The 25,323-nt window shown below is 41.2% G+C and overlaps 1 protein-coding gene across 2 annotated transcripts; it reads right to left on the reverse strand.

Annotated features, from left to right (window-relative positions):
• Positions 1-2: 2 nt before the first annotated feature.
• LIN7C (lin-7 homolog C, crumbs cell polarity complex component) lies at positions 3-22,351 on the reverse strand. Of its 2 annotated transcripts, XM_069016488.1 has the most exons (5): positions 13,008-13,095; positions 7,778-7,896; positions 6,603-6,674; positions 6,046-6,255; positions 3-3,519 (listed from the first exon to the last, which is right to left on the reverse strand). In XM_069016488.1, exons 1-5 carry the CDS (start codon positions 13,042-13,044, stop codon positions 3,364-3,366), a joined length of 594 nt encoding a protein of 197 aa, XP_068872589.1. In that variant the 5' UTR covers positions 13,045-13,095; the 3' UTR covers positions 3-3,363. The 2 variants fall into 2 exon arrangements, 1 of the variants encoding a protein (XP_068872589.1); XR_011151263.1 differs by lacking the exons at positions 3-3,519; positions 6,046-6,255; positions 6,603-6,674; positions 13,008-13,095 and adding exons at positions 13,524-16,200; positions 22,111-22,351 and having other exon boundaries at positions 7,812-7,896.
• Between the last annotated feature and the right edge of the window lie 2,972 nt (positions 22,352-25,323).

Consider the following 25,323-nt stretch of genomic DNA (forward strand, 5'->3'; position numbering starts at 1 on the left):
TGTGAGATTGAACTTTTATTTTTCTGTTGATAAAACCCAAAGATCCCTCACAGCAGCAGCAGGTGCAGAAGTTACCTGCAGAAATCATACCTCTTTCTTAATCCGTTTGTATACCCAAGTATGACAAGTGTGTACAGACTGCATATTAACACAGTACAGGCACTGCTCAGTAGTAACAGAGATCAAGTTTCTTGGAGTATTTTAATCAACCCAGTCCTTATTATGAAAGGGTTCTCATAGTATCAAAGATGATTATTAATTCGTTGTCTGTTATTGTTTTTTTTTTTGTTATTGCAATTTAAAAACATTTTATCAAATTCTACGTGTACTATTTATATGCCCAGATACACCTCTCCACATTTTGTAGTAGTTGACAAACCATAACCAAATGCTACAATTCACAATGAAAATGCTACTGCATTTAGCAGCTCTTGCAGCACTAAAGTAAATATTTCATCAGAGTAACAAAACACACCTCTTGTTCAGTGATACAAGGGATACGGTTTGTAAAATGATCATTCCTATCTTGTATCCATACCTTTCTGTAATATATATATATATATATGGCTCTAAAACATATCTCTACTAATTAACAATTAAATTAAAACACATCCGCAATTGGTCTAACTTGTGATTTTGGTCTCAATACTTTAAACATTAGCTGTTCCACAAAAATATACAGTTCAACAACATGGTTGTATCAGTAACATGAGGCCTTTTGAAAGAGGCCTATGACATAAAACCAACCATGCAATTCAGTGCTCAGTGTCATCTAACTGAGAAATATTTATACTGCATTTTCAAATTACCAGTATCTTCCAAATTTCTCTTTGCAGGCTTACCATGCTTACAAACATGCAGAAAGCAATCACATTTCTCACTTGCCCATAGCAATCACATTTTTTTCTTTTTAAATAGGTCAACTGACAAAGCACAAGCTTCAAGGTGTCATTTTTAGATTACTAACCTTTTCCTTTCTTTCACATATTGCTTCATGTGAAATAAGACTAGGGATTAGCCACATAGCAATAACAGCACTTCTCAGTTTAAGCCTCTAAAAATCAAATTACTAACAGTCAATTAGCATGTACTCATAGCTGCCATACAAGTGAACTGACACCCAGTAGACAATGAAGCGAATTCTTCAAAAGGTGAAGTTTAAAAAAACCCAACCCAAACTACACAAGTACAGCATCAAACCTGGTAGATTCCAAAAAGTGGATCTCTGTCCAGAAATTTTCAAAACGGTACACAAAACCCATGCCACGATCAAGCATACATGAGATAAGACATTAATTGTTTATAGATGGAGATGTCCTTATTTAGCAATGGTGATATAGTACTTCCGTAGTACAAATAAGAATCCCCCAAGTCAGAAGCAGTCTGTAATAAAACCCCAGACAAGTTCACATGTCACAGTAACCTGGCATATAAGACTCAGAACATTTTACTCTTATTACAATAACAATCAGTAATTTCGGTACTAACAATTCCAGAACCAATACATTCAATATGTAAATAAGACTACAATAAAAGATACTAAAAAGACAAGAATAGTATGACAATTAAGATTAATTTCTTTTTAACAACAGAAAGTCAGGGTAACATCTGGAATTCTTTTGCACTGCATTTATATATCTTCTGTTTCTCAATATAAAAATACATCTGAAGAGTCAATCCAGAACTGCATACAGCAATCATGTTTTTCCCTTTAACTGCTTTAAAATTAGTTTAAAATAATGTAAATTACAGGAATGATTGTTGCAAATTTGTAAATGTTGGCTATTGCAACATCATTATATGAGAACACCAACTGTAAATTATTTACAGGAGAGGTAATACAATTTCCAGAGTACTGAATTATAATTTAGCAGAAGTGTAAAAACAACATACTCACCAAAAACATTACAAAATCTGGTATCATTATCAGCTACATAGATTGTGATTAGGTTTTGTAGTTGACATACAACATATTCTTAAGAAAAGTGCCAAAATACTGCTACATAAGAATCTTTTTTTTTTCAAAAATCAGTCAGCAAAACCCCCTGCAGATTCTATGCTAAGTAATGCCAAAAGAAAACAGGAAAAAAAAGGATGCTGATTGTACAATTATGTCTTATTAAATGCCTTTGAAAAATCTGTAAATTCACTTTCTTGCTTAAAAGTCTGACCCAAGATTTACTAGAAAAATCAACAGAAATACCACCATATATGCTTTTCCAGGGCATTTTAGGCCATTCTAAACCTACACATTCCTCCTAAACTGTGAAACACAAGGAGACTGAAAACATTCTGAAACTGGCTGAACTGCTGAGGATTGTTGTGATCAGCGGCAAAACATCCTGCCGGATACCACTCACTACCAATGCAGCCCAGGGCCTGTACTGTGGTCCATACTCTCGCACGTTTTCATTAACAACCCAAGGGATGGGACAGATCACACCCAGTGAACTATTCAAAGGGACCTCAGCAGGCTGGAGAAATGGGCAAACAAGAGTCTCATAAAGTTCAGCAAAGAAAAGTGCAAAGTCCTACACTGGGGGGAATAACTGCCTCCACCAGTACAGACCAGGGGACTGACCAGCTGCAAAGCAGCCTTGCAGAGAACAATAGCAAGCCACGAGCCACCACATGCCCTTGCAGCAAAGAAGCCCAACAGTCTCCTGGTCTACACAGGAAAGAGCACTGCAAAGACCACTGCCAGCAAGGGAGGGATTCTTTCACTCTGCTCACTCCTCGTGAGCTGCAACTCAAGTGCTGAGTGCAGTTTTGGGCTCTCCAGTCCAATACAGAAATGGGCATATGAGAATGAATCCAGTTAAGGGCCACAAAGGTGATTAAGTGATTGGAGCATCTTACAGACAAGGAGAAGTTGAGAGAACTGGGATTGTCTCTCTCGCCTGGAGAAGAGAAGGCTCAGGTGATCTTACCAATCTGTGTAAATGCCTGAAAGGGAGGAGTAAAGGAAGAGCCTAACTCTTTCCAGTAGATCTCATGACTGGACAAGAGGCAATGGGCGCAAGTGGAAATATCAGAAGCTCTACTTAAACATAGGAATGGATCTCCATGGTGTAAGGGAGAGCAAAACACTAGAACAGACTATCCAGAGATCTTCTGGAGTCTCCATCTTTAGAGATGTTTAAAAACCCAGCTTGTCACACTCCTGAGCAACTTGCTCTAGCAGGCCCTCCTCTGAGCTGGGCAATGGGGGATGGACTAGATATAGTCACTCCAACCTCAATTGTTCCATGATTCTATGAGAAGGACAGGGTCTTATGACAGGCATTGGATCAACTGAGTCACAAAGAAACTATAAAATGTAAAAGGAATATATATTTTCTCTTTAAGCTATTGCATACAGTGTTAATTTTGCTGCCTTCGTTTTGCCGATCTCATTTTTTCAAATCTCGACTCCATTTCTTCAAGGACTTTTGGTGTGTATCGCACAACTAATTTAACCTTTCCTTGAGCTGCCTTCAGCAGTTCTACTGCTTTTTCATGGTGTTCACCTTCAACACTCTGTAAAGTATAAACCATTTAGTATTAGTAAAGACAAACTGAAAAGAGTTTTTTTCTTTTTTTTGTACAATTCTATATAAACAAATATATTTATGCATTTATTTATATGTACTATATTTTCAAGACTGCATAAGGACAATGCCACACAATTTCAGGACTTATGTTTCAGCAAACCAAGTGATGTGATGATAAAGATGCTAATTAGCATTAGCAAAAGAAGTGCAAAAATCAATTTCTAAAAATAGTGAAAAATCTTGTTTAGATTTATGCTGAACAATTAAATTGTGCAATAATAACCTTAGTCAATTATGAAATTACACTTAAAAATAAAAAACCTCAAGAGAATACTTACTTAAAATTTAATATTGGTTTTCTTCTTTTGCATGCGTTTTAAATTTAGCAATCACCCTCAATTTGGTTAGTAAGTTGCCACAGACAACTGCAAGATAGCTGCCTTCTTGATGTTACCCTGCATCACAACAAGGCAAAACAGTGCATACTGGGCACTTGCAATGGAGCAACTAATTTAGTGTGTTGCTTATCTTAGTGCTCCACATGTCTCTCAGTAAACACAAGACATTCAAGTTCATTTCCACTAAATTGATTAAGAATAGCCAACTCAGGAAGACCAGAATAAAAATGCTTTCCCAAAACAACTCTTGGAATTACTTAGAATTGTATTAGATCCATCTAATTACGATTTTTAAGCAATGGTTCTCAAAAACTGTATCCAAATATATATTCTGGGACAGCATATATTTTATCAGCAAAACTTATTTCTCCCAAACTTATTAAACACAATGACGGGACTACTCCAAGCCTACCTCCCACTGGTGCTATTAGAAGCTAGAAGGCAGAGTGATGTACCTGTTGATTGGAGGGTTTCCCCGTTACTATAGTTACTTACAGAAAGAAAAACAACAGTTAAAAAAAACCCAAGTTATTTCTCTTCTATCAGACTTAGACAACACATACATTTGAATGTTTCAATTTTTGTTATTCAAGTGGATGTGTAGGCTGTTCTGTTTAAAACTGGTAATAAAAGGTTTGTAGAGTTCTGTTTAATTGTATCAAAACACCTAAAATTCTGGAGTACACTCAAGATCTCCCACCTGAAAAATATAAACTTGTTTTTCAGTCATATTCCCTGCAGTCTTGGCAGTGGCATTTTTTATTATTACTAAAGTATAAACTACAATCACAAGAAAATGCCTGTCATGTATTATGATGATAGCATTCCATCTGTAAATATCAGATATCAATGATTTTTCTGAGACTATATTAGTGTTCTTAACAGCAATTTATGCACTCACTCTATTCTTACAACAGTTATTTTTATTTATACATGTGCATGCACACACAGAGTCATTGTTAGCTGCACCAACTGCCTGATGATCAGGTTCGGTTTTGGGTGGAGTGGTGGTATTGCTGTCTTTAAGAGAGTCTGCAGGTGAGGAAGGACTCATCTGAAGACAGTTTTGCACCAGTCCTTCAATGCTTCCTAATAACAGAAGGCTAAGGCAAGGACAGTTGCATCACTACAGCTATGATTTCTCTTACGTCTCTTGAAAAGGACAGCTGGACTCCCAGGTAATAGTCAGGATGTCAGAGTAGTCAAGTATGTCAGAGATTTGTGCTAGCCAGGAATTCCTAGAGTACAGATACCCAGTATCTGCACCCAGTCACTATTCCTTTCACATGTCAAAAGCCCCCAGAATCTAGTTTGACCCTCAGTCTTAAAATAAAATTTTGTTTACAGGTGTAATGATGAGAATATTATTTTTAAGCCTGCATAGAGCCTCTCTGGAAATAAAAGCAAGTGTTTGGGAGATATTTACATGCATTTGACTGAAAGCTGTCTCAAGTCAGAGCCTGCCCATAACCTCCTCTTTCCAGCCTCCCTTTGTTTTACTTTTTGTATTGTTAATTCTTCAGAAGAGGATACTAAAAAAAAAATCCGCATCAGCATTTTAGACATGTACTTCTTAAAATACAGTAAAAAGCCCGCTTCTGAAGCTCAGTATAGTTAACTGGAAGGTAAAAAATACCATACAAGGTAACACCACCTTGTAGTTCCATCTCATTACAGCTTTCATCATGCAGTAGCATTTGTACTGGGAAAAATGAGAATCTGGTCAGCCAAAAGCAACATTTACTACTTACCTTAGATGGTGCAGAAAACTCATTTAGTAAAAATCTGCATCATGAAACTTTGAATGATGAAAAAGGAAGGCAGTTTGTATTTCACAAAATTCTTTGACTACATTTATACAACCCATCAGAATCTGGAATACTGACATAGATAGTACAGTTCCTTTTTGAGACAGATAATCAAAGCATAGTCCTAAAACTCACAATGCACACAACTCTACAGAAACCTGGGCAAATTGGTTTTGTGAGGACAAAAAGGAAGTATTTTGCCAAGATTAGAAGACAAGAAGCTTGTGCCATGTGTATTCTCTGTGCCCCCTCAAGTGGAAACAAGTAGTTACTGCTACATAAAGAGAAGAGAAAACCAGTTCCTACCACTCCATTTACAGAAAGCAGCTGGTCTCCACGTTTCAGGCCTCCATGTCTGTCAGCTATACCTCCAGGGATAATTCGAGAGATATAAATTGGAGAATTTTGTTCTTTGCCTCCCATAATGTTGAATCCAAGACCTTCTTCAGTTTTGGGTAGTTCAACCACTCTGGGATGAGAATGACCTTCACTAGCAGCAAACGCAGCTACCGTGGCCTGTGAGAAACAAGATTTTTCTCATTTTTAAGAAATTAAATACAGTCCCTTTAGCTAGACACAGTGAGCAGGCTGAAAACGTATTTAATCTCAAAGTACTTAAATGTTAAGACAAATGAGGTTAATTCCCTACATACCAACATTGGCATGAAAAATTCAGAAATCCAAGAATAAAATTAAAAGGGAAGAAATTTAAAAACAACAAGTCTTGTTATATCTTTTAATAACCTGTTAATCTTATCCATTTTATCAGACATCTAGACAATATCCTTCTGAATTTGATGTAATCTTCTGCTTCTGAAGTAATGAACTACTGTACTTTATGCAAGTTATAGTTTGGCTTTTACCTTTGCTGTTGCATTAGCTCTAACTTCTGGGCTACTGCTGATATCCACAGTTTCATATACGTGTTCATACACCTTTAGAGGCAAAACAGTTTCAGTATGAGTAAAACAGATATTTTTCTGCTTAGGTAATATAACAAAATATCAGGTGCAACTCAAAAATGTGTAAATTAAAGTACACACCTCTAATGTTACTCCCTGATTCACTACAAGAACAGGCAATCTAACACTCTATGAAGAAACAAATCTCTCAGCATTTTTATTGCTCAGTCTCAACCTAAATCTTCCCTCCTTCCACAGTATTCAGACCTCACCATGACTTTGGAAATGCTTATGGCTAGGCTCACACAGCTGTCTCGAGGCATGATGACTATTTTCTCTTGCTTGATTCAAGCTGGAACTCTTCAATACAGATGCACACAAAAACACTTAAGCGCAGCTCTTCAAGGCTCTGCTGACAACCCATCCCTCCCCGCAAACTCCCAAATTTTCCTTCAACTTTAGCAACTAATTGAATATCTTAAGAAGAAAATAGGATCGAAAACACAGAGACAATAAGAATACTAATGCTAAGGAGGTACTTGCACTGAAGGCTAACGCACATCTTCTCATCTCCCTGCCAACCATTTGTACTTGCTAAGCAATGAGTACACTGTCCTCAATAGGATGAAAACATTAAGATTACACCTGTGTCTACAAACAGATTTTTTTTTAATCATTCCAGCTGTTATCATCAGTATTAATATCAGCAACAGCAATAGCAAGACATATCCAATCACCTGAAAGTCTCCAAAAGAATACCTGAAATGAAGATGAGGTGGTGCAAGGCTCTACCTAAGGATGGCGTGGATTTGGCTTAAAAATAACACAGGCAATTGGTACTTGGTCTATTCTTACATACCAACTGGATAACATCCTGTTAGCTGCCAGTAAGGACAGGCTCTCCAAATAACCTTTAAGAAGTGATCAGCTACTAAGCCATTATTTTATACACCTATGCTGTCTCAAATTATTTTCTTTTGAAATTACTTAAAGATCAGGTTTGTTCTATTAAGCTCTGTAAATCTAATACGGCTTTACAAAGTTCAAAATCAGCTTACTGCACTGAGCACAAAAAGAAAAAAGTAAATCATACTGGTCTTTAACTGAAGGTAACTGCTTACATCAAGTTAACTTACCTCTCTTACAGCATTACAGAATTCACTTTGAAGGACCCTTTGCAATGCCTGTAGCTTTTGTGGTGGCACTTCTCCACTTCTCTGTAGTTTTTCCAGCAATTCAATTGCTCTGCAGATGTCTACAAAAACAAACAAACAAACAAAAAAAAAAGCACTAGTAATGAGGAATGCCTGAGGAATCTTCTCAAGGTATGTTTGGGAGTTGTTTTTTTTTTAAAAATTAAGGACGGAGCAGTCTGTGTGTGCACTTGCATGCACTTTAAAACTACGCTTTAAGTTTTGTTACCCATAAACTATGTATTTACAAAATGCTACAATAAAACACTGTACTTCCAGCCTGTTATAAATCAACCATAGCAACCCAACCCTGTAACATATCTGGAGCTATCACTGCCATATGCATATTGCAAAGACAATCTGATTTTTCTGCAAAGGACCGAAATATTGGTATGTGTATTAAAATATCGGTAGTGTATACTTCATAATTAATCTACTCTTTGAATGGCATTTTGTTAACACGTGCTATAATATTATCAAATATGCTGTCTAACATTCCTTTTATGTTCAAAAATTAGTTCAATAAGGTATACTCAATACTTCCCATAGAAGACGGCTGAGAACTATCTGGCCTATTTTTTTCCCCTCCTCAAGTGCTTATAAAACCAACAGAACTCCTTTTGATATTCTCAGCTGAGAGACAATATCTCCATAGTCTAGAATCCTGAACTTCAAACCTTGAAATTTGTTCCTAAGAGTTCACATTGTCCATTTTCTCATAAATGCTGCTTTGTGAAACTGAACTCCATGAAGGATTTGATTCCAGACCAGTATGACTCAAGACAGGCATCAAATGCAATGTGACATTCTTTTGGCAGTGCCAGACGAGTAGAATATATTCACATCCCTCACTTGTATTTCCAAACTGTTACATTAGTGATTATTTTGAAACACATGAGTTCTTGAACAGAACTAGAACAGTCGCTCAGAAAAGCAGATAGGAAGGACTACTTTCATTATCACAAAGACAAAAAAGCAGTGATTAATCTACTATATAAAATAATGCACAGATTATTTTAGAACAGGATGAGGTCTGGGACACTGCTATGTCCCAAATGCATTACTTCCTTTTTTCTCTAATTAACCTCTAGGTACTCGTTTTTCATGTGAACGCACATCTACTCAATGGTATCACATCGGCACAGAGGACATGCATTAGCCACAAACTTCTTCTAAAATATGAGTGTAAAAAGAGAGCACTTATAAAACAGGATGAAAAGGCAGTGGGGTGTGCATGTTCTGAAATTACAGTGAAGTGCACCAGCAAGACAGCCCACGGTGATGTTCTGTCCACTCACGTGAATTATCAGACACATCTTACAAACTACTAGATCGAGACCAGGTTGTGCAGTTGATTAAACAAGGTATACCTTAACCACACAGACTCTTCATCCATGGACTGGAAACAAATCCTTAATGGAAAAACACTCAAGTACTACAGCCATAAGGCTCAAATGATTTCTGAAGATAGTTAACGATTCTGTGTGCCATAAGAACTTGGTGTTTTCTGGCAAGCATTTCCAAGATTTACAAGCATCAGTTATCTAAAGCAAAGCAATATCAAAATCTAAATTATCTACTAATAATCCCATGTTCTACAGAGAACACATTTTACACACGCATACATATTTGCTATCTGTATAATTACAAAATAAAAAAACATGTTTTTAAAGCTTTTTATTTCCAAATACATATTTTGTATTTCATTTAAAATCCAAAACAGTAGGTGAAATTAAAGACATTCTAGATGATGCAAAATCACCAACATTCCTAGTAACCCTTACGTTCAGCAACAGCAGTAAAAATTATCTTAATTCATGAAGTAGCCCACTGATCAGCTTGAAGTAGTATGATCAAATGGCAATCACAGCACTTCCAATCCTACAACACTCCACATAATACTGACAAATGTCTAACAAGTATATAAATTACAACACCGCTATCATTTAAATACTTGCAGATGTTTGCAGATAAATGATTATTACATGCACATAAGGACTACAGTTCCTCGCAGCCATTCTTGAGCCTATGATCCATGAACTATGTTAAGATGTAAGGTGTACAAACTTGTTATCAGTTTGACTAGGATACTGCAAGCAATTTTAAATGGTGACAGCAACCTACTGATACAAGGAGTAGCTGTAGAAATGAAGACTCCAGAACTCCATGTGATAATTTCTCTTTTTTTGACCTTCATGTTTTGTCATTAAATTAGATATGCTTCCTACCTGTATCTCTTAACAGACAAATCATTTAACGACATAGCACTTTTCACCCTAAGGTAAAATTGGTTTGTTTGGAAACCAGCTGTGTCTTTTATTAACTACAGACAAAGAACACAGAATTAGCTTTTCAAAAAGTGATTAGGATATACTGAACTGGATTCATTTTAGATGAAACTAAAGCAAAGGACACACTTTAATAAAAAAAGGGCTTTTAGATCAAAGGACCAAACTATTGCTATAAAGCACAAACCCAGAGCAGTCAGACACAGCATGGAAGTTAGATCCTCAGTACTCAATAAATCTTTTATAACACCACACTTCCTATTCAGGTAGATACAAACAACAGATCCCATCAGCAGGACACTTTGTTCCCAGCAGTTATTTCATTCTATGTTATTGAGAGGATCACATTATACCAGTGTGGAAGTGCAATTGAGCAGAACTTTCTTCTACTGAACTGCATTAGGCACCTTAAGTCAAAAGCTGAATATTCCATCTATCCCAGCAATATTGCTTTAGGAAAAAGAGTTTTACTGGGAATAAGTGGCAAAACACACCTTCTTTCATTTTTCAAGTAAAGCTTGTTGACTGCTGTGTTGATGTAATTTGCTTCCTCCTGAATTACTAGCTGGAATATGATCAGCTGAAAGATGTCTTCCTCACAATATAAACACTATAGCTTAGCCAATTGTTCAGCACCAGAGACCAAAATAAATACTATAGAAGTATTCCAATGATGGATTTCAACAAGGATCGATGTAGACGTAACTCCAGAGGTGGACAATTAAAAAAACTGAAACCATAAAACTAACTGTAAAAAGGAATCCATATGTAATGGAAAAATTGCTTTTCTTTTCACCTTTTCTTCCTTTTTATACCAATTGCCTCTTCTTCACAAATAATTTTTTGTGATCATGAATACTAGATTGAAATCCTGAAAAAAAGAAACATTTAAACTAAAAGAACGTGGGGAGAAAAAGCCAGCAAGATGCTACCAGTCCAAGCATGTGAGCAAAACACAGAAAGAGAAAAACACAGCATCCTCATAGATACTCCCAATTAACCACCTCCACTGCTTATGTTCAAGTATTCTAGATTCCTAAGCTGTATGGAGAGTTATCACATGTCACCACTAAACTGTAAGAATAAGTGAAATGTTAACAGTTGTTTCATTCCCGCCCTCTAGTGAATTTGGGTGGTGGTGTTTGCAACGAAGCTTGGAAGAGAAAACAAGAATTTTCAATTGCCCTGGTGGTAAGCATAAGGTAACGATTTTAAATCAGCTAATTTTCTACACTATTCTCTCTTTTCTTATGCTATATGCCAACAACATTAGTAACATTCACTTTCAGTCTGATTATGACTCATCATCAGGTTATGTGCAGTCAACCCCACACAATTAATAGTTTCTTATTTCTGTAAATAAGGCTCTTGATTTTGTAGGTCCATTATAAGGTGCTCTTTTTCTTCTTTTCTTAAAAAGACCAATATGCCTGAAGACCAAATAGCTCCTTTGTTTCATTGATCCCTAAGTAACTCTGCAGATTTGTTTGTTTTCATGGACAGAGCATAGTGGTAGGGTAATGAGGTGAAAAGGATAGGACCTGAGTTTTAAGTCCACAGACCTTCCAAGCGCAACTAATCCACTGCTGCAGCAGCCGCCCTAATTAACAAGCTTTGGAGTAGAGGGAGTAGATGAGCTGCAGAGTGTCAAGCAAAGACCTTACATAACTCACTATTTACAGGCCAACTCACACATTACAAGTGGTTCACTTGTAGAATGGGAAGCAAGGCTAGCAAAAAAAGAAAAACTGAGTTCTTCAGGAGGTAACACAATAGTACCAGAAAAATAAAGTCGGTATGTACAGTGTTATACACCTACAGAAATACATCTAGCACCATGGTGGTCCTAGAGGGAATGGTAGTGGGAAAAGTCAGATCATTCAATCACCTATCCTTCACCTAGTTGTTTTCCTTTTCAAAACCATGATTTCTAATTATCAGTAATCATTTCCCACGTAAATTTCATTTTCCAATCCCTACTGTTCTAAATACATACCAATAAACCAATCATCTATATTGTTATATAAGCACGCGTGGACCTTACACAGTATCAAATAAACACATTGAAGGAAATTTGTAATTGTTTCTTAAAAACTGGGGATAAATGTCACAAATATACTACAGAAAAATACCCGACTATGTTGTATATTTTATCTGTTTTGCTCTTAATTTCAGTCATACACTGCATGTATTAACAATACAAATTAAGCCCGCATACTGGAAAAATGGTGTGAAAACAAACATGAGAGGGTAATAGAGGACCATCGTGAACAAGCGTAGAGGGACTCCTGCATGCGTCAGCTGTCATCTATAAAAACAAGTAAATTATTATTCTTAATACACAGCTGAACAGACTGAATTTAGAATTCGAAGAATTCTTCTGTGTTCAAGATGAAGTTTTCCCATGAGAGAAACAGAAACCAAGAGTTGGCAGGTTAAGTAAGAGCTGGCAGAAGCGTTGACAGCAGTGAAGGCAGAGCAGACACAGCTACAGAAGGCCTTAAGCGAGTGCACCCATGTAAACTCAGCGGCAAACTGAAACACGAAAAAAGCCTCCGAGGGCTGTCTAAAGCAAAGCCGAAGAGTTCGGTCCCACCGACATGCTTGAAGAGCCAGAAGCGACGGAAACTTGTTCAAATCAGCTGCGGCTGCGCACGACGGAGAGGAGCGGCTCAGCTCCTGCGCCAAGCCGGGAGAGCGGCACGGCTACCGCTGCCGCCCCGCGGCCTCAGACCGGGCTGGGGAACGGGGGTGGACGGCCAGGGACTCGGGACAGCATGCGGCTGCGCGACGGGGGCCGGGCCGGGCCAGGGGCTCCACCGCCGCCACCCGCCCGCCCTCAGCAGAGCGGCAGGAGCGCCCGTCCGGGCCGCGGGCGCGCTCACCTCGCTCCAGCCGCACCGGCTCGCCCAGCGCCGCCATCTCGTCCTGCCTGGGCCGGCGGAAGTGACGCGGCGCTGGCAGAAAGGCGCGGGCGAGGTGGCCTAGTCATGACAATGGGGGCGGTGGAGGTGTCGCAGCCCGTGAGTGGCGTGTGAGCCGCTGCGCTGCTCAGCCTGCGTGTGCACAGCAGTACGGACAGTGCAGGCCAGCAGCGAGTCCCTGCGGAGGCCGGCAGCTGCCTGACTACCCGCCAGTGTACCGGGACATTAGTCCTCTTGAAAGGCAGGAAAGGACTCCACTACTAGAAAAAGTAGTAAAGTAGGTATGTTTTATTCCAGCGCTGGGACGCATGGGGGATAGCTCCTCCAAAATCATGCGTGCCCACAGCTGTTTTCAGCTCGGTATTTATCGGGTTACAAGTTCCACATTCATTAAGCGTCCCAACAAACTCATACATATTCATCACCTAGCCCCGCCCAGCCTCGCCTCGCATTATAATGAACTCAAAAGTCACCCACATCCGCATTGCGCTTGCGCAGTGTTGTCTGGTGGTTGTGGTAGGGGTCTCTCGGGGGTCTTGTGACGAAGTCAGGGAGAGTCTTCCTCGTCTGAACTTTTCACCTTTCTCTCCTGCGCATGCTCTTTTATACCTTTGGCCTGGGTTTAAGCTTTGGGACTGGTTTGAGCTAGTTTTGGGATGAAGCAGGATGCCTGTCTGAGACTCCCCCTGGTTTTATCAGCAGTCTCTTATCTTCTTCTTCCTGCTCTGGTATGCTGACCAAGCTAGATGCATTGTTCCTAACAAACGAATTCTTTTGCTCCCCATCCCCCTGATTCAGTCCCCCCTTTTCTAAAGAGTTAGTAAATTCTTTTACTAATACTTAAATTCTTCTCCTAATGAATTTTTTTGGTAGGCATCTCTTAATGTTTTCCCGTGTGCGTTTGACAAAGTAGTTAGAACTGATAGTCTTTTTAGTACTCTATAGTTCCAAATAAGTAACGCGATAGACAGCGCAAGACAGGTGCTAACCAAGGTTAATAAGACAATTATGGGGTGACATAACGTATTTAGGATACCAGTTGCGGTAGGTGACCACCCGAAAAGTGAGTCCCACCAGTTATGACTTGCGTCTTGTCTCACTCTTTGCAAAATTCTGCTGATTTCTTGTGTGTCATAATGGACAGTGACTAAGGTCTTTTCCCCGTTTCTTTGGATTTCTTTCAAAATTTCCATGAGGTCTTGATGCTTTACTAATTGCTTTACTAATGTTAGGTTCATCCCAATAGGTGTGGGTAGCAATTTATGGTAAACGGTATAGTTAGACCTTATTAATTGATGAGATACGACTGGTGCTAAATACGAAAAGTCACACCCAACAATCTTGGCAAAATTACAAATACAAAAATTAGAGTGATTCCTGGCAGTTACATTTATAACATTGTCATCTATCATCATTGAAGTGCAGGTAGTTCTTAAGCACACACAGCCTTGCCCAACATATACGAGTACAGTTTTCGGTGAAGTGTCTGGGTGGATCTCAAAGTGACATATGCCTTGTTCTGTATCAAGACATATGTCTCTGGCATCAAGTGTATTACTTTCACAGATAAATCCTTGTTGTTCCCGTGTAATACAAGATTCTAAATTCACTGTTTGCCATTTTTCTCTTACCATCCGAGCCCATACTCTATGTTCAGAGGGGTAGAAAACTGTCCCTTTATGGTTTAATCCCAATGCGACAATAGGATGAATTACATAAACTGTGGCATTCCGTATCGTAAGCACAAAGGCAGTAGCTATGTTAGTCATTGGGTCATAGGTGAAATTTACCAAGGTCCACCAGGATTGGAGCTTTCTTTCTAATTTAGTAGCATTGTTCCAAACAGCCTCTCGGATCTCAATAGGAAATACACCTTCATTACCCTCTCTTATGATTAAGGAAGCTGTGGACTGCATCCATAATTGAGCTTGTATGCAGCTAAAGGCTAATGAGACATTGTCCTGAGCTGTGCTAAGTGTGTTTAATATCAGTTCGTGATCCAGGTTGCTGATTTTTGCAAGGTCTGGGAGTATTTTTGAGACTTGCCACTGGCTGTTTCCTAATGCTAATAGGGAAGATTGTAGGGGCTGTTTTAATTTGGTCAGGTCACTGGTTGCTGTGGCCAGTTTATTCATCAGTATCTCTGAATCAATTCCATTTATAACTCCCAGCCCTGTTCCTAGCATGCCACTCAGGTCTCTCCGCATTCTGCCCTTGAGGGGGGTTTGCTTCTGCAGCCAGGCTGTCCACCCTTCAAGGGATGTTTGAATTAAAGGGGAGCAGGCTGGTTGGATTTCAGAAATGTTAATTTGCATTAGTAGTTCTACACGCTTAAGAGACCATTCTGGGTTAAACAGCAGTAATTGTTGGCCTGTGTTCCTTACTACATAAGGGCCAATCTCATAAACCTTTGGCTCAGATTTAAGTGGTGTGACCTGGGTTCGGATCTGATTGCCAGAGTAGGTCATAGTGGGCCTAGCCATGGCATTTATCTGGAATTTGAATGAGAGTCCATTACTGCCTTGGCCCCAAAGACAAACCACTTCCACAGTCTGTACTAATGTAAAATTATACCAACAGTCTGCTTCACTTGCGTAACTACAGATTTCACGGTGTTTGTCTGTAGAAGTAGTTGAGACACTGATTTGGGTTGCTTTTTTGTGAGTAGTCCCGTTAATCATTCGGCATCCAATCTTGATTTTTTCTCCTACAGTCCCCTGGGGCTGCCAAGTTCTTTGTTTTTCCCACTCTTGCTTTGTATACACTTGGTTTCCGTGTATGACTACAGTCAACAGGTTTAAATTTTTTAAATCAGAATATTTCCCCATGAGTCCAGTAACCCGCATAAAGGCTTGAGACCATATGTCTTCTCCCCTAGGAATAATTTCCTGGCTGATGGTTACAATTATAACTGTGAGAAAAACAATTTTCCGGGTTATACTTGCGTGCCACCCTAACATTTTCATTTTGTTCGAGTAAACTTCAATTTCAATTCATCCCCAGGGGTCACTTTCCAAGGGGTCTCTGGAGCCTTCTTTACTCGGGTATGGTGAATCCAGGCACTCTGTTCTCTGATCTTAATCGCGGTGTAAGTGGTGAGGAGCACCTGGAATGGTCCTTCCCACTGTGGTTCCAGAGTCTTTTCTGTAAGAGACTTAACATATACATAATCTCCAGGCTGAATGCCATGTACAGGACCGTCTAGGCCTCGACTTCGAGTTCCAGCCACATGTTTTCCAATTTCTCTAAGCTGTTTATCTAAAGCAATCATGTAGGTGGTTAGCGTTTCTTCCCCTGTTTGGGTAGATATTCCTTTCTGTACCCCATATGGTCTCCCATAAAGTATTTCAAAGGGACTTAGCTTCTCCTTAATCCTGGGCTTGGTCCGAATTCGTAACAATGCAAGTGGGAGAGATTGGGGCCAGGGTAGGTTAGCTTCTTGCCCTAATCTCACAATTTGCTGCTTAATCATATGGTTCATTTTCTCTACTTGGCCACTCGACTGGGGATGATATGGAGTGTGGAGTTCCCAGTCTATGCCTAAATGTCGGCTAGTTTGTTGTACCACCCTTGAAATAAAATGTGGTCCCCTATCTGATGACATTGTGGCTGGAACTCCGAAGCGCGGTATTATTTCTTGTAGTAACACCTTTGTTACTTCTCGAGCCTTAGCGGTCCTAGTAGGAAAAGCTTCTGGCCATCCTGAAAAAGTATCTGTTAGCACTAACAAATATCGATACCCCCCTTTTCTTGGAAGTTCTGTGAAATCAATCTGCCACTGCTGTCCTGGCCCATGGCCTCTCCCAATTTGGCCTAATTTTGGTTTAGGGGTATTTTTGGGATTAGTCTGGAGGCAAAGGTTGCACTGTCGAGTTACTTGCATAACAGTTTCGTATAAGTTTCTGGCGATAATTTTCTCAATTAAGTAATTATATAAGGCATTTGTTCCCCAGTGTGTTTTCTGGTGTTCCTCTCTAACTACGGCCCATAGCAAATGAGAGGGAACAACTACTTTTTCCCCTGCAGTGATAGCCCATCCCTCTTGGTTAAATGTTCCCTTTTCATCTTTAATCAATTTCTTGTCTTTTTTATTATATGTTGGCTTACCCTCTAGGGAAAGTTGTCCATCTGGGATCAAGGCCCCAGTTGTTGTTACTTCACCTTTTGCTGCTTCTTTTGCCTCTCTGTCCGCCAGTTCATTTCCTTCTTCCAATTCTGAGCTCACCTTTTGATGTGCCCTTATGTGCATGATTGCTACTTTCTCAGGTAGCTGGACTGCTTCCAACAGCCGCATTATTTCTTCTGCATGTTTGATGTTCTTTCCATGCGAATTTAACAGTCCTCTTTCTTTCCAAATGGCCCCGTGTGCGTGTACAACTCCAAACGCATACCTTGAGTCTGTATAGATGTTTATTTTCTTTCCTTTTGCCATCTCTAAGGCACGAGTTAGGGCAATTATTTCAGCCTTTTGTGCAGAGGTGTTTGTTGGCAGGGGTCCGGATTCTATCACCTCCTGGCAGGTGGTAACTGCATACCCAGCATGTCGCTTTCCACTGATGATGTAGCTGCTCCCATCAGTAAACCAGGTCTCTGCGTTGTCTAAAGGGGTATCCTTCAGATCCGGGCGGCTGGAGTAGGTGGCTTCGATGGTCTCCAGGCAATCATGGCGTACCGGTTCCCCTTGATTTCCACTGAGAAAGGAAGCTGGATTGACAATGTTAGTTACCACTATTTCTACATCATCTTGTTCCACCATGATGGCTTGATATTTCAGGAACCTTTGTGGGGAGAGCCAGTGCCCACCTTTCACTTCCAGCACCGCAGACACCGTGTGGGATACCAGTACAGTCATTCTCTGACCCAAGGTGAACTTGCGTGCTTCTTGGATGTTTAGCACGACTGCTGCAACAGCTCTGAGGCACCCAGGCCATCCTTTGGCTGCTGCATCTAGCTGCTTAGAGAAATAAGCAACTGCCCGTCGGTATGGGCCCAGGTCCTGTGCTAGTATTCCCAGGGCGATCCCTTGCTTCTCATGGGAAAATAGAAAGAATGGCTTACTCACGTCTGGGAGTCCTAGAGCTGGAGCTGACATGAGGGCATTCTTTAGCTGGCTGAAGGCCCGCGTGGCCTCCTTTGTCCACTGGAGATCTCTGCTTTCCTTTGTAATGAGTTCATATAATGGTTTCACGAGCAGCCCGTAATTGTAAATCCACAATCTGCACCACCCCGTCATCCCCAGAAAAGTCCGTAACTCTTTCGCTGTCTGGGGCTTTGGGGTTTGGCATATCGCTTCTTTGCGATCTTGCCCCAAAGTTCGTTGCCCAGCACTGACTTTATAGCCCAGATAGATCACTTTCCGTTTCACCACCTGAGCCTTTTTCTTGGATACCCTGTACCCTTGGAGTCCCAAGAAGTTTAAGAGGCTTACCGTCCAGGCTGTGCAAGCTTCCTCTGTTCGGGTAGCTATTAGGAGATCATCCACGTACTGCAATAGCTTCCCTTCTCCTGGTGGGGCTTCCCAGGACTCTATGTCTTTTGCGAGCTGTTCTCCAAACAAGGTGGGACTGTTCTTAAATCCCTGAGGCAACACCGTCCATGTGAGCTGGGTTTTGCGCCCACTCTTAGGGCTTTCCCATTCGAATGCAAAAATTTTCTGGCTGGCTTCATGGAGAGGGAGGCAAAAGAAGGCATCCTTTAGATCTAAAACAGTAAACCAGGTTAGTTCTGGTGTTAAGCATGTTAACAGAGTGTAAGGGTTTGCCACCACAGGATAGAGATCCTCAGTTATCTTATTAACAGCCCGTAAATCCTGGACCACCCGGTAAGATCCATCGGGTTTACGGACAGGCAGGATAGGAGTATTAAAATCAGATTGGCACTCTTTTAACAATCCCAACTGTAAGAATTTTTCAATTATTGGGCCAATTCCTTCCCTGTCTTCCCTTTTAAGGGGATACTGTTTAATTCTAACTGGTTGTTTCCCTTCTTTGAGTTTGATCTGTATTGGGGTTGCATTTTTGGCTCTCCCAGGTACATCTGTGGCCCAGACTCCTGGGAACACCTGGCTTATTATCTCTTCCCTGATTTCCTCCACAGGGCCTTTGGTTGTTAATATTAGGCTCAGTATCTCTATGTACTGTTGGTCATTTACCTCCAGAATAACTTCCCCATTCCTAAAAATAATGGTTGCTTGTAATTGTTCTAATAAGTCTCTTCCCAAGAGTGCTTTTGGAGAATTGGGTAAATATAGAAACTTGTGAATACCCCATTGTTTCCCAATTTTATATTTCAATGGCTTACAAAAATAAGCTTTTTCAGATTGGCCAGTTGCTCCGTGTACCACAATATAGTCATTCTCCACAGGCATCAAAGCTTTATTTAAAACTGAATATGCTGCCCCCGTATCCACTAAAAATTCTATTTCTTTTTCCTTGTCCCCTAGCTTCATTATAACCAGTGGATCTGCTAGGGTGGAATCCCCCGGTCCTCTTCAGTCTTCTTTCACATGTGCAACCACCCTCCCCCTTCCTCGGTTTCCTCTGTTCTGGCGGTCTTCTTGTCTTCTTTCTGGGCACTCATTTTTCCAATGGCCAGACCTTCCACAAATCGCGCATTGGTCTCTACCTAGCCGGGGTGGGCCCTGTCTGGGAGGTCCTCGTCTGGGGGGTCCTTGTCTAAGTTTTCCTCTATTCCCTTCTTCTACCACTGCTACTAATCTCCTCATCCCTTGCTTGTAGCTTTCTTCTCGATTACTGAATACCCTCCAAGCTGCATCTAAGAGAGTTTCTAAATTCCTCCCTTCTGGCCCCTGAAGTTTCTGTAATTTACGTCTGATATCTCCTGTGGATTGCCCTATAAACAAAGATACCAGCTGTTGTACCCCTACCTCGGTCCCAGGATCCAGCGATGTGTTACGGCTCATTGCATCCCTCAGACGATCCAGGAATTCGGATGGTGACTCGGAAGGACCCTGTCTTATTGCGTACAAAGCTGACCAGTTTAGGGTCTTGGGAATAGCCCTTTCCACCCCTTTTGCTATCCATTCTTGATAACTTTTTAATTTCTTTAATTCAGCTGTTCTATTCGGATTCCAGTGTGGTTCCTGGAGTGGGAAGTAATCTTTTACATCTAATTGTTGCGTTTTGTAATAGTCCTCTGCCAAGTCTCGAGCTGTTTTCAAAACTAACTGTCTTTCTGTCTCTGTTAGTCCACCTAATAACAATTGTATATCAGCCCAATCTGGATTATGCTGTTTAATTATAAGTCGCAAGCGCTCAGCAGTACTTGCTGGATCATTTCGGTAATTTTTGGCAATATTATACCATGCATCTAGGTCAGCAGTAGAGAAAGGTACTCTAATTAACATTGTATCCCCATCAGGTGCCACCGCCTCTCTCAGGGGTGCCATCAGTACCTGTTTCCTGGTTCGGGACGAGACAGGACTGCCCGGGGGAGAGGGGGTTGGCGCTGGTGTTCCTTCCGAGTCCGCATCCTCTTCCTGTCTCCTAAGGGGAGGCTTAAGCAAATCGGTTAATTCATCATCATCTTGTCCCTGAGCTGCTGTTTGATAGACTTTGTCTGACCTTATGCATCTCTGACCTATGCTGCACGACGAGCAGCAGCGCTTAATTCTTCTTTGGCCCTTTTTATTTTCTTTTTCCAGAGCTAACACCATAGGATCACTGGGGGGTTTGATTCCACAGTCTCTCTGCCATTCAGGGTGTTTTCGGAGAGAGAAAAATGCATCAGCGTAGGAAACTTCTTCCCATTTACCTTCCCGCCTCAGAAACAGCATTAGCTGAAGCAAAGTATTATAATCTAAAGTTCCGTTAGATGGCCATTTAGCTTTATTTTCTAATTTATACAGTGGCCACCACTGGGTACAATATTTTATAAGGGTTTTTTTATTTTCTGTGCCTCCAGCTCCTACTATCTCCTTCCAATGGGCTAGAATACAGCCGAGCGGGCTTGCTCTGGGGATTTCCTTACTTTGTCTGGTTCCCATCCTATTTGAGCTTACTCAAATACTGTGCCACCCCCTTCGGGTCACCTGTATCCTATGCCTTTTGCCAAGGCTGCTTGAAATCTCCCTTTTTTTTTTTTTTTTTTTTTTTTTTTTTTTTTTTTTTTCCTTTCTCCGACTTCCACAAGATCTACGCTGAACTTACACCCACACACCAAGCAGGGAGTCCTCTCTATCACTCGAGCAGATAGGACACATGAATGGAGAGAGTTTTGTCCCCTAGCGTTATCTCGTTTCCACCCAAATCTTTCTTCACACTTTCTCACAATTCTTTCCCAATTTTCTTCCCGAACCTCCCAAACCTCAGGCACCAAATGCGACTTCCCACACACAATCTTTAAAATCTCAGGCTCAAAATACAAACTTTACACTGCATTACTATCCATGCAACTTGCTGTCCTCCCGTTGAAAAAGGTTCTGATACATCCACAAGAGCAAGCTATTTCTTGTACTCTTTCAAACTTTAAATTCTCTGCTGCTGGTTGTTCTCAATCAAAGGCCACTAATATTCCTGCAGAGGTTCTTCCAGTCAAGATTCCAAATTCAACGAACAAGCACTCTTCCAAACAAATGTCTCAATATTATACTCTCAAATATCACACGGCAACACGCAAGCTTCCTGTTTTACAAACGAATAAGCGACCTGATACACATCTGCACGACCGAATATACATCTGCACGACCGAATATACATCCACACCCATAAAAGCAATCCGACAACAACCAATGTCTGCACAAACATATAAACAACATTCAAACCAGCTACTAGTAGCAAAATGTTCGTAACACTCGCTTGTAATAGTTTCAGGGTCCCGCTTGTATTTTTCCAACACAGTAACAAGTTCCACCGGGACCCCCCCTTGGAATCACCCAATCCGCCCCCAGGATTGCTAGCGGCCGCTCTATCGGTCGGCGATTCCCCCTTGCCGGCCCCACCTTTTCCCTCACAGGGACTACGCTGCGCGTGGGACGTCTCCTCACGGCTTACCAGCAGCTCTGGCCACGCGTACGACTTACAGGCACCTTAAATGCAAAACATACCGTTTGTCCGCAGCTTTAGCAGGTCGTTGTCTGTCCGCTGCAGTGAGCGAGCTGAGGGGAGGAGATCCTCCAGGAAAGCCCTGGGGCGCGCCTAGGATGTCCGCTCCTCAGCCGATCCTGCAGCCGGGCAGAGTCTCTCCTGGCTGGCTCGCCAAATGAAAGGCAGGAAAGGACTCCACTACTAGAAAAAGTAGTAAAGTAGGTATGTTTTATTCCAGCGCTGGGACGCATGGGGGATAGCTCCTCCAAAATCATGCGTGCCCACAGCTGTTTTCAGCTCGGTATTTATCGGGTTACAAGTTCCACATTCATTAAGCTTCCCAACAAACTCATACATATTCATCACCTAGCCCCGCCCAACCTCGCCTCGCATTATAATGAACTCAAAAGTCACCCACATCCGCATTGCGCTTGCGCAGTGTTGTCTGGTGGTTGTGGTAGGGGTCTCTCGGGGGTCTTGTGACGAAGTCAGGGAGAGTCTTCCTCGTCTGAACTTTTCACCTTTCTCTCCTGCGCATGCTCTTTTATACCTTTGGCCTGGGTTTAAGCTTTGGGACTGGTTTGAGCTAGTTTTGGGATGAAGCAGGATGCCTGTCTGAGACTCCCCCTGGTTTTATCAGCAGTCTCTTATCTTCTTCTTCCTGCTCTGGTATGCTGACCAAGCTAGATGCATTGTTCCTAACAAACGAATTCTTTTGCTCCCCATCCCCCTGATTCACTCTGGACTGTGTGGTGCCCATATCCTGCTGTGAATTTCAGTAGAAAATGTTCTCTCCGGTTTTTGTCCCATCCTTTAGCGTGAATGAGGACTATTTACACGCTAAAAACACCACACTGCAAGGGCAGATCTTTCTGTGCACCCAGAGTGCTCCTGGAGATGGAATATACACGTGTTGTTAAATATGTAAATAATGTTAAATATACATATATACACACTTATCTAGAGAGAAATATATACATAATGTACGTTGTGTTATGGGTTGATAAGGGGGGAGCAGTAGATGTTGTCTACCTAGACTTCAGCAAGGTTTTTGACACTGCAGAAAACCCAGTGTCCACAAAGGAGACAAAGGAGTCCTGCAACTTTACTCGAATGAAGGGAGAGAGACCTAGTGACCTATAGAGGTCTCTCTCTCTTTGTTTGAACGAAGTTGCAGGACTCCTCTGTCTCCTTTGTGGACACTGGCTTTTCACAGCGCGATTTTCTGCACAACACTGCGTAACATCCTCATAGATAAGCTCAGGAAATACAGGTTAGAGGAGTGTACAGTGAGGCAGATCAAGAATTGGCTGAAGGGCAGAGCTCAGAGGGTCGTGATCAGTGGAGCAGAATCCAGTTGGAGACCTGTACTCAGGGGCATTCCCCAGGGATCAATACTGGGTCCGGTCAGCCTGTTTATCAACGGCCTGGATGAAGGGATGGAACACACGCTAAGCAAGTTTGCTGACAATACAAAACCGGGGGGTGTGGCTGCTACACCCAAAGGCTGTGCTCCCATTCAGGGGGACCTTGGTAGGCTGCAGAGTTGGACAGAGAGAAGCCTAATGAGGTTCAACAAGGGCAAGTGTAGGGTCCTGCACCTGGGGAGGAATTAATCCAAGCACCAGGACAGGTTGGGGGCTGACCTGCTGGAGAGCAGCTCCGCTGAGAAGGACCTGTGAGTTTTGGTGGATGACAGGTTGACCACGAGCCAGCAGTGCATCCTTGTAATCAGGAGGGCCAGTGGTATCCTGGGGTGCATCGGGAAGAGTGTGTCCAGCAGGTCGAGGGAGGTGATCCACCCCCCTCTACTGAGCCCTAGTGAGGCCACATCTGGAGTGTTGTGTTCAATTCTGGTCTCCCCAGTTCAAGGAAGACAAGGAGCTGCTGGAGATGGTCCAGTCCATCCATCCGGCCACAAAGATGGTGAGGGGTTCTGGAGCATCTCCTATGAGGAAAGACTGTGGGAGCTGGGCCTGTTAAGTCTAGGGAAGACTGAGATGATCTCATCAATGCATATAAATATGCAGATGGAAAGAGGGTGGTGTCAGATTTTTCAGTGATGCCCAGTGACCAGACAAGGAGCAGTGGCCATAAATTAAAACACAAAGTTCCACATCAACATGAGGAAGAGCTTCTTTACGTTAAGGCTGGCAGAGCACTGCAACAGGCTGCCCAGGGAAGTCATGGAGTCTCCCTCTGGAGATATTCAAAAGCTGCTGGGACAAGTTCCTATGTAACCTGTTCTAGGTGATCCTGTCGCAATACAGGACTTGGACTGGATGATCCCTAGTTGTCCCTTCCAACCTCAACTATTCTGTTATTCTGTGATTATTATACTTTATGCTTTGTATTATAGATTACAATATTGTATTATTTAATAAATACATTAATATAAAATTATCTAATAATATACAGTGAACAGTATATCTATTATGTAAAATAGATATATTTTTATATGTACATATATACACATATAAATATTGTTCTGCCTGTGTGAAATGCCAGATGTGTTTTATATTTCCTGTTTGGCACCAGTTTAATCTCTTTGTGGGGCTAATGTATTGAATTTACCATCTGTATTAAATCAATGCAAGTACAAGCATGATATACTGTGTGAGTTTCTTCCAGAAAAGAGTAGGAGACTACTTCAGAACATGTATTTATATGCTCTTAATTTATTCTGAGGGTATAACTCTTCCCATTTGCCTTTGATTTTATCTGCATTTTGTATTTTTTCCTTTGAAAGAGAATAGTTTTCAACAGGTCTCAAAGTGTCCGCCAATGTGGCAGTGATGTACTCGCTTCATTCTGTGATTTATCTTAATGTCAGTTCCTCTCAGTTTGAGGGATACTGCATGTGCATTTCAATGAAAAGGTCATACAAATGGAATTTTGCAGGTGAACAGAATTAAATCCTCATAGACTAGTTTCCGGTGAGAAAAAGTGTTTTAGCAGCTAGAATTGTAGAATGCTTCTGGAATAAAATCCAGATGTTTCTATCAGTGATGCAGGAACTACTATTCTGTTAGAAGTGATTGAAATTTTAAACAACCTGCTCAGACTTTGGACAGATTAGCCTATGGAGAAAAATGAGTGTTCAGCAATATTTCATAAATCCTAAGACTTTTCCAAAGGACATGTATAAGGATACATGCTTAAACACACCTTTAAAGTGCTAGTATTCTGACTTCAGTAATGACTAAAGATTCAGAAGTTAAAGCAGCTGTTTT

The sequence above is a fragment of the Aphelocoma coerulescens genome, chromosome 5 (assembly GCF_041296385.1).
Source record: "Aphelocoma coerulescens isolate FSJ_1873_10779 chromosome 5, UR_Acoe_1.0, whole genome shotgun sequence".
Classification (NCBI taxonomy): Eukaryota; Metazoa; Chordata; class Aves; order Passeriformes; family Corvidae; genus Aphelocoma; species Aphelocoma coerulescens.

Excerpts from the sequence above, each read along its gene's own strand:
- LIN7C (XM_069016488.1), bottom strand. The coding sequence starts at position 13,044 with ATGGCGGCGCTGGGCGAGCCGGTGCGGCTGGAGCGAG. Across the intron at positions 7,897-13,007 it reads GCCGGTGCGGCTGGAGCGAG|ACATCTGCAGAGCAATTGAA; the intron begins GTGAGCGCGCCC and ends TTGTTTTTGTAG. Across the intron at positions 3,520-6,045 it reads TGCTTTCTGTAAATGGAGTG|AGTGTTGAAGGTGAACACCA; the intron begins GTAGGAACTGGT and ends TATACTTTACAG.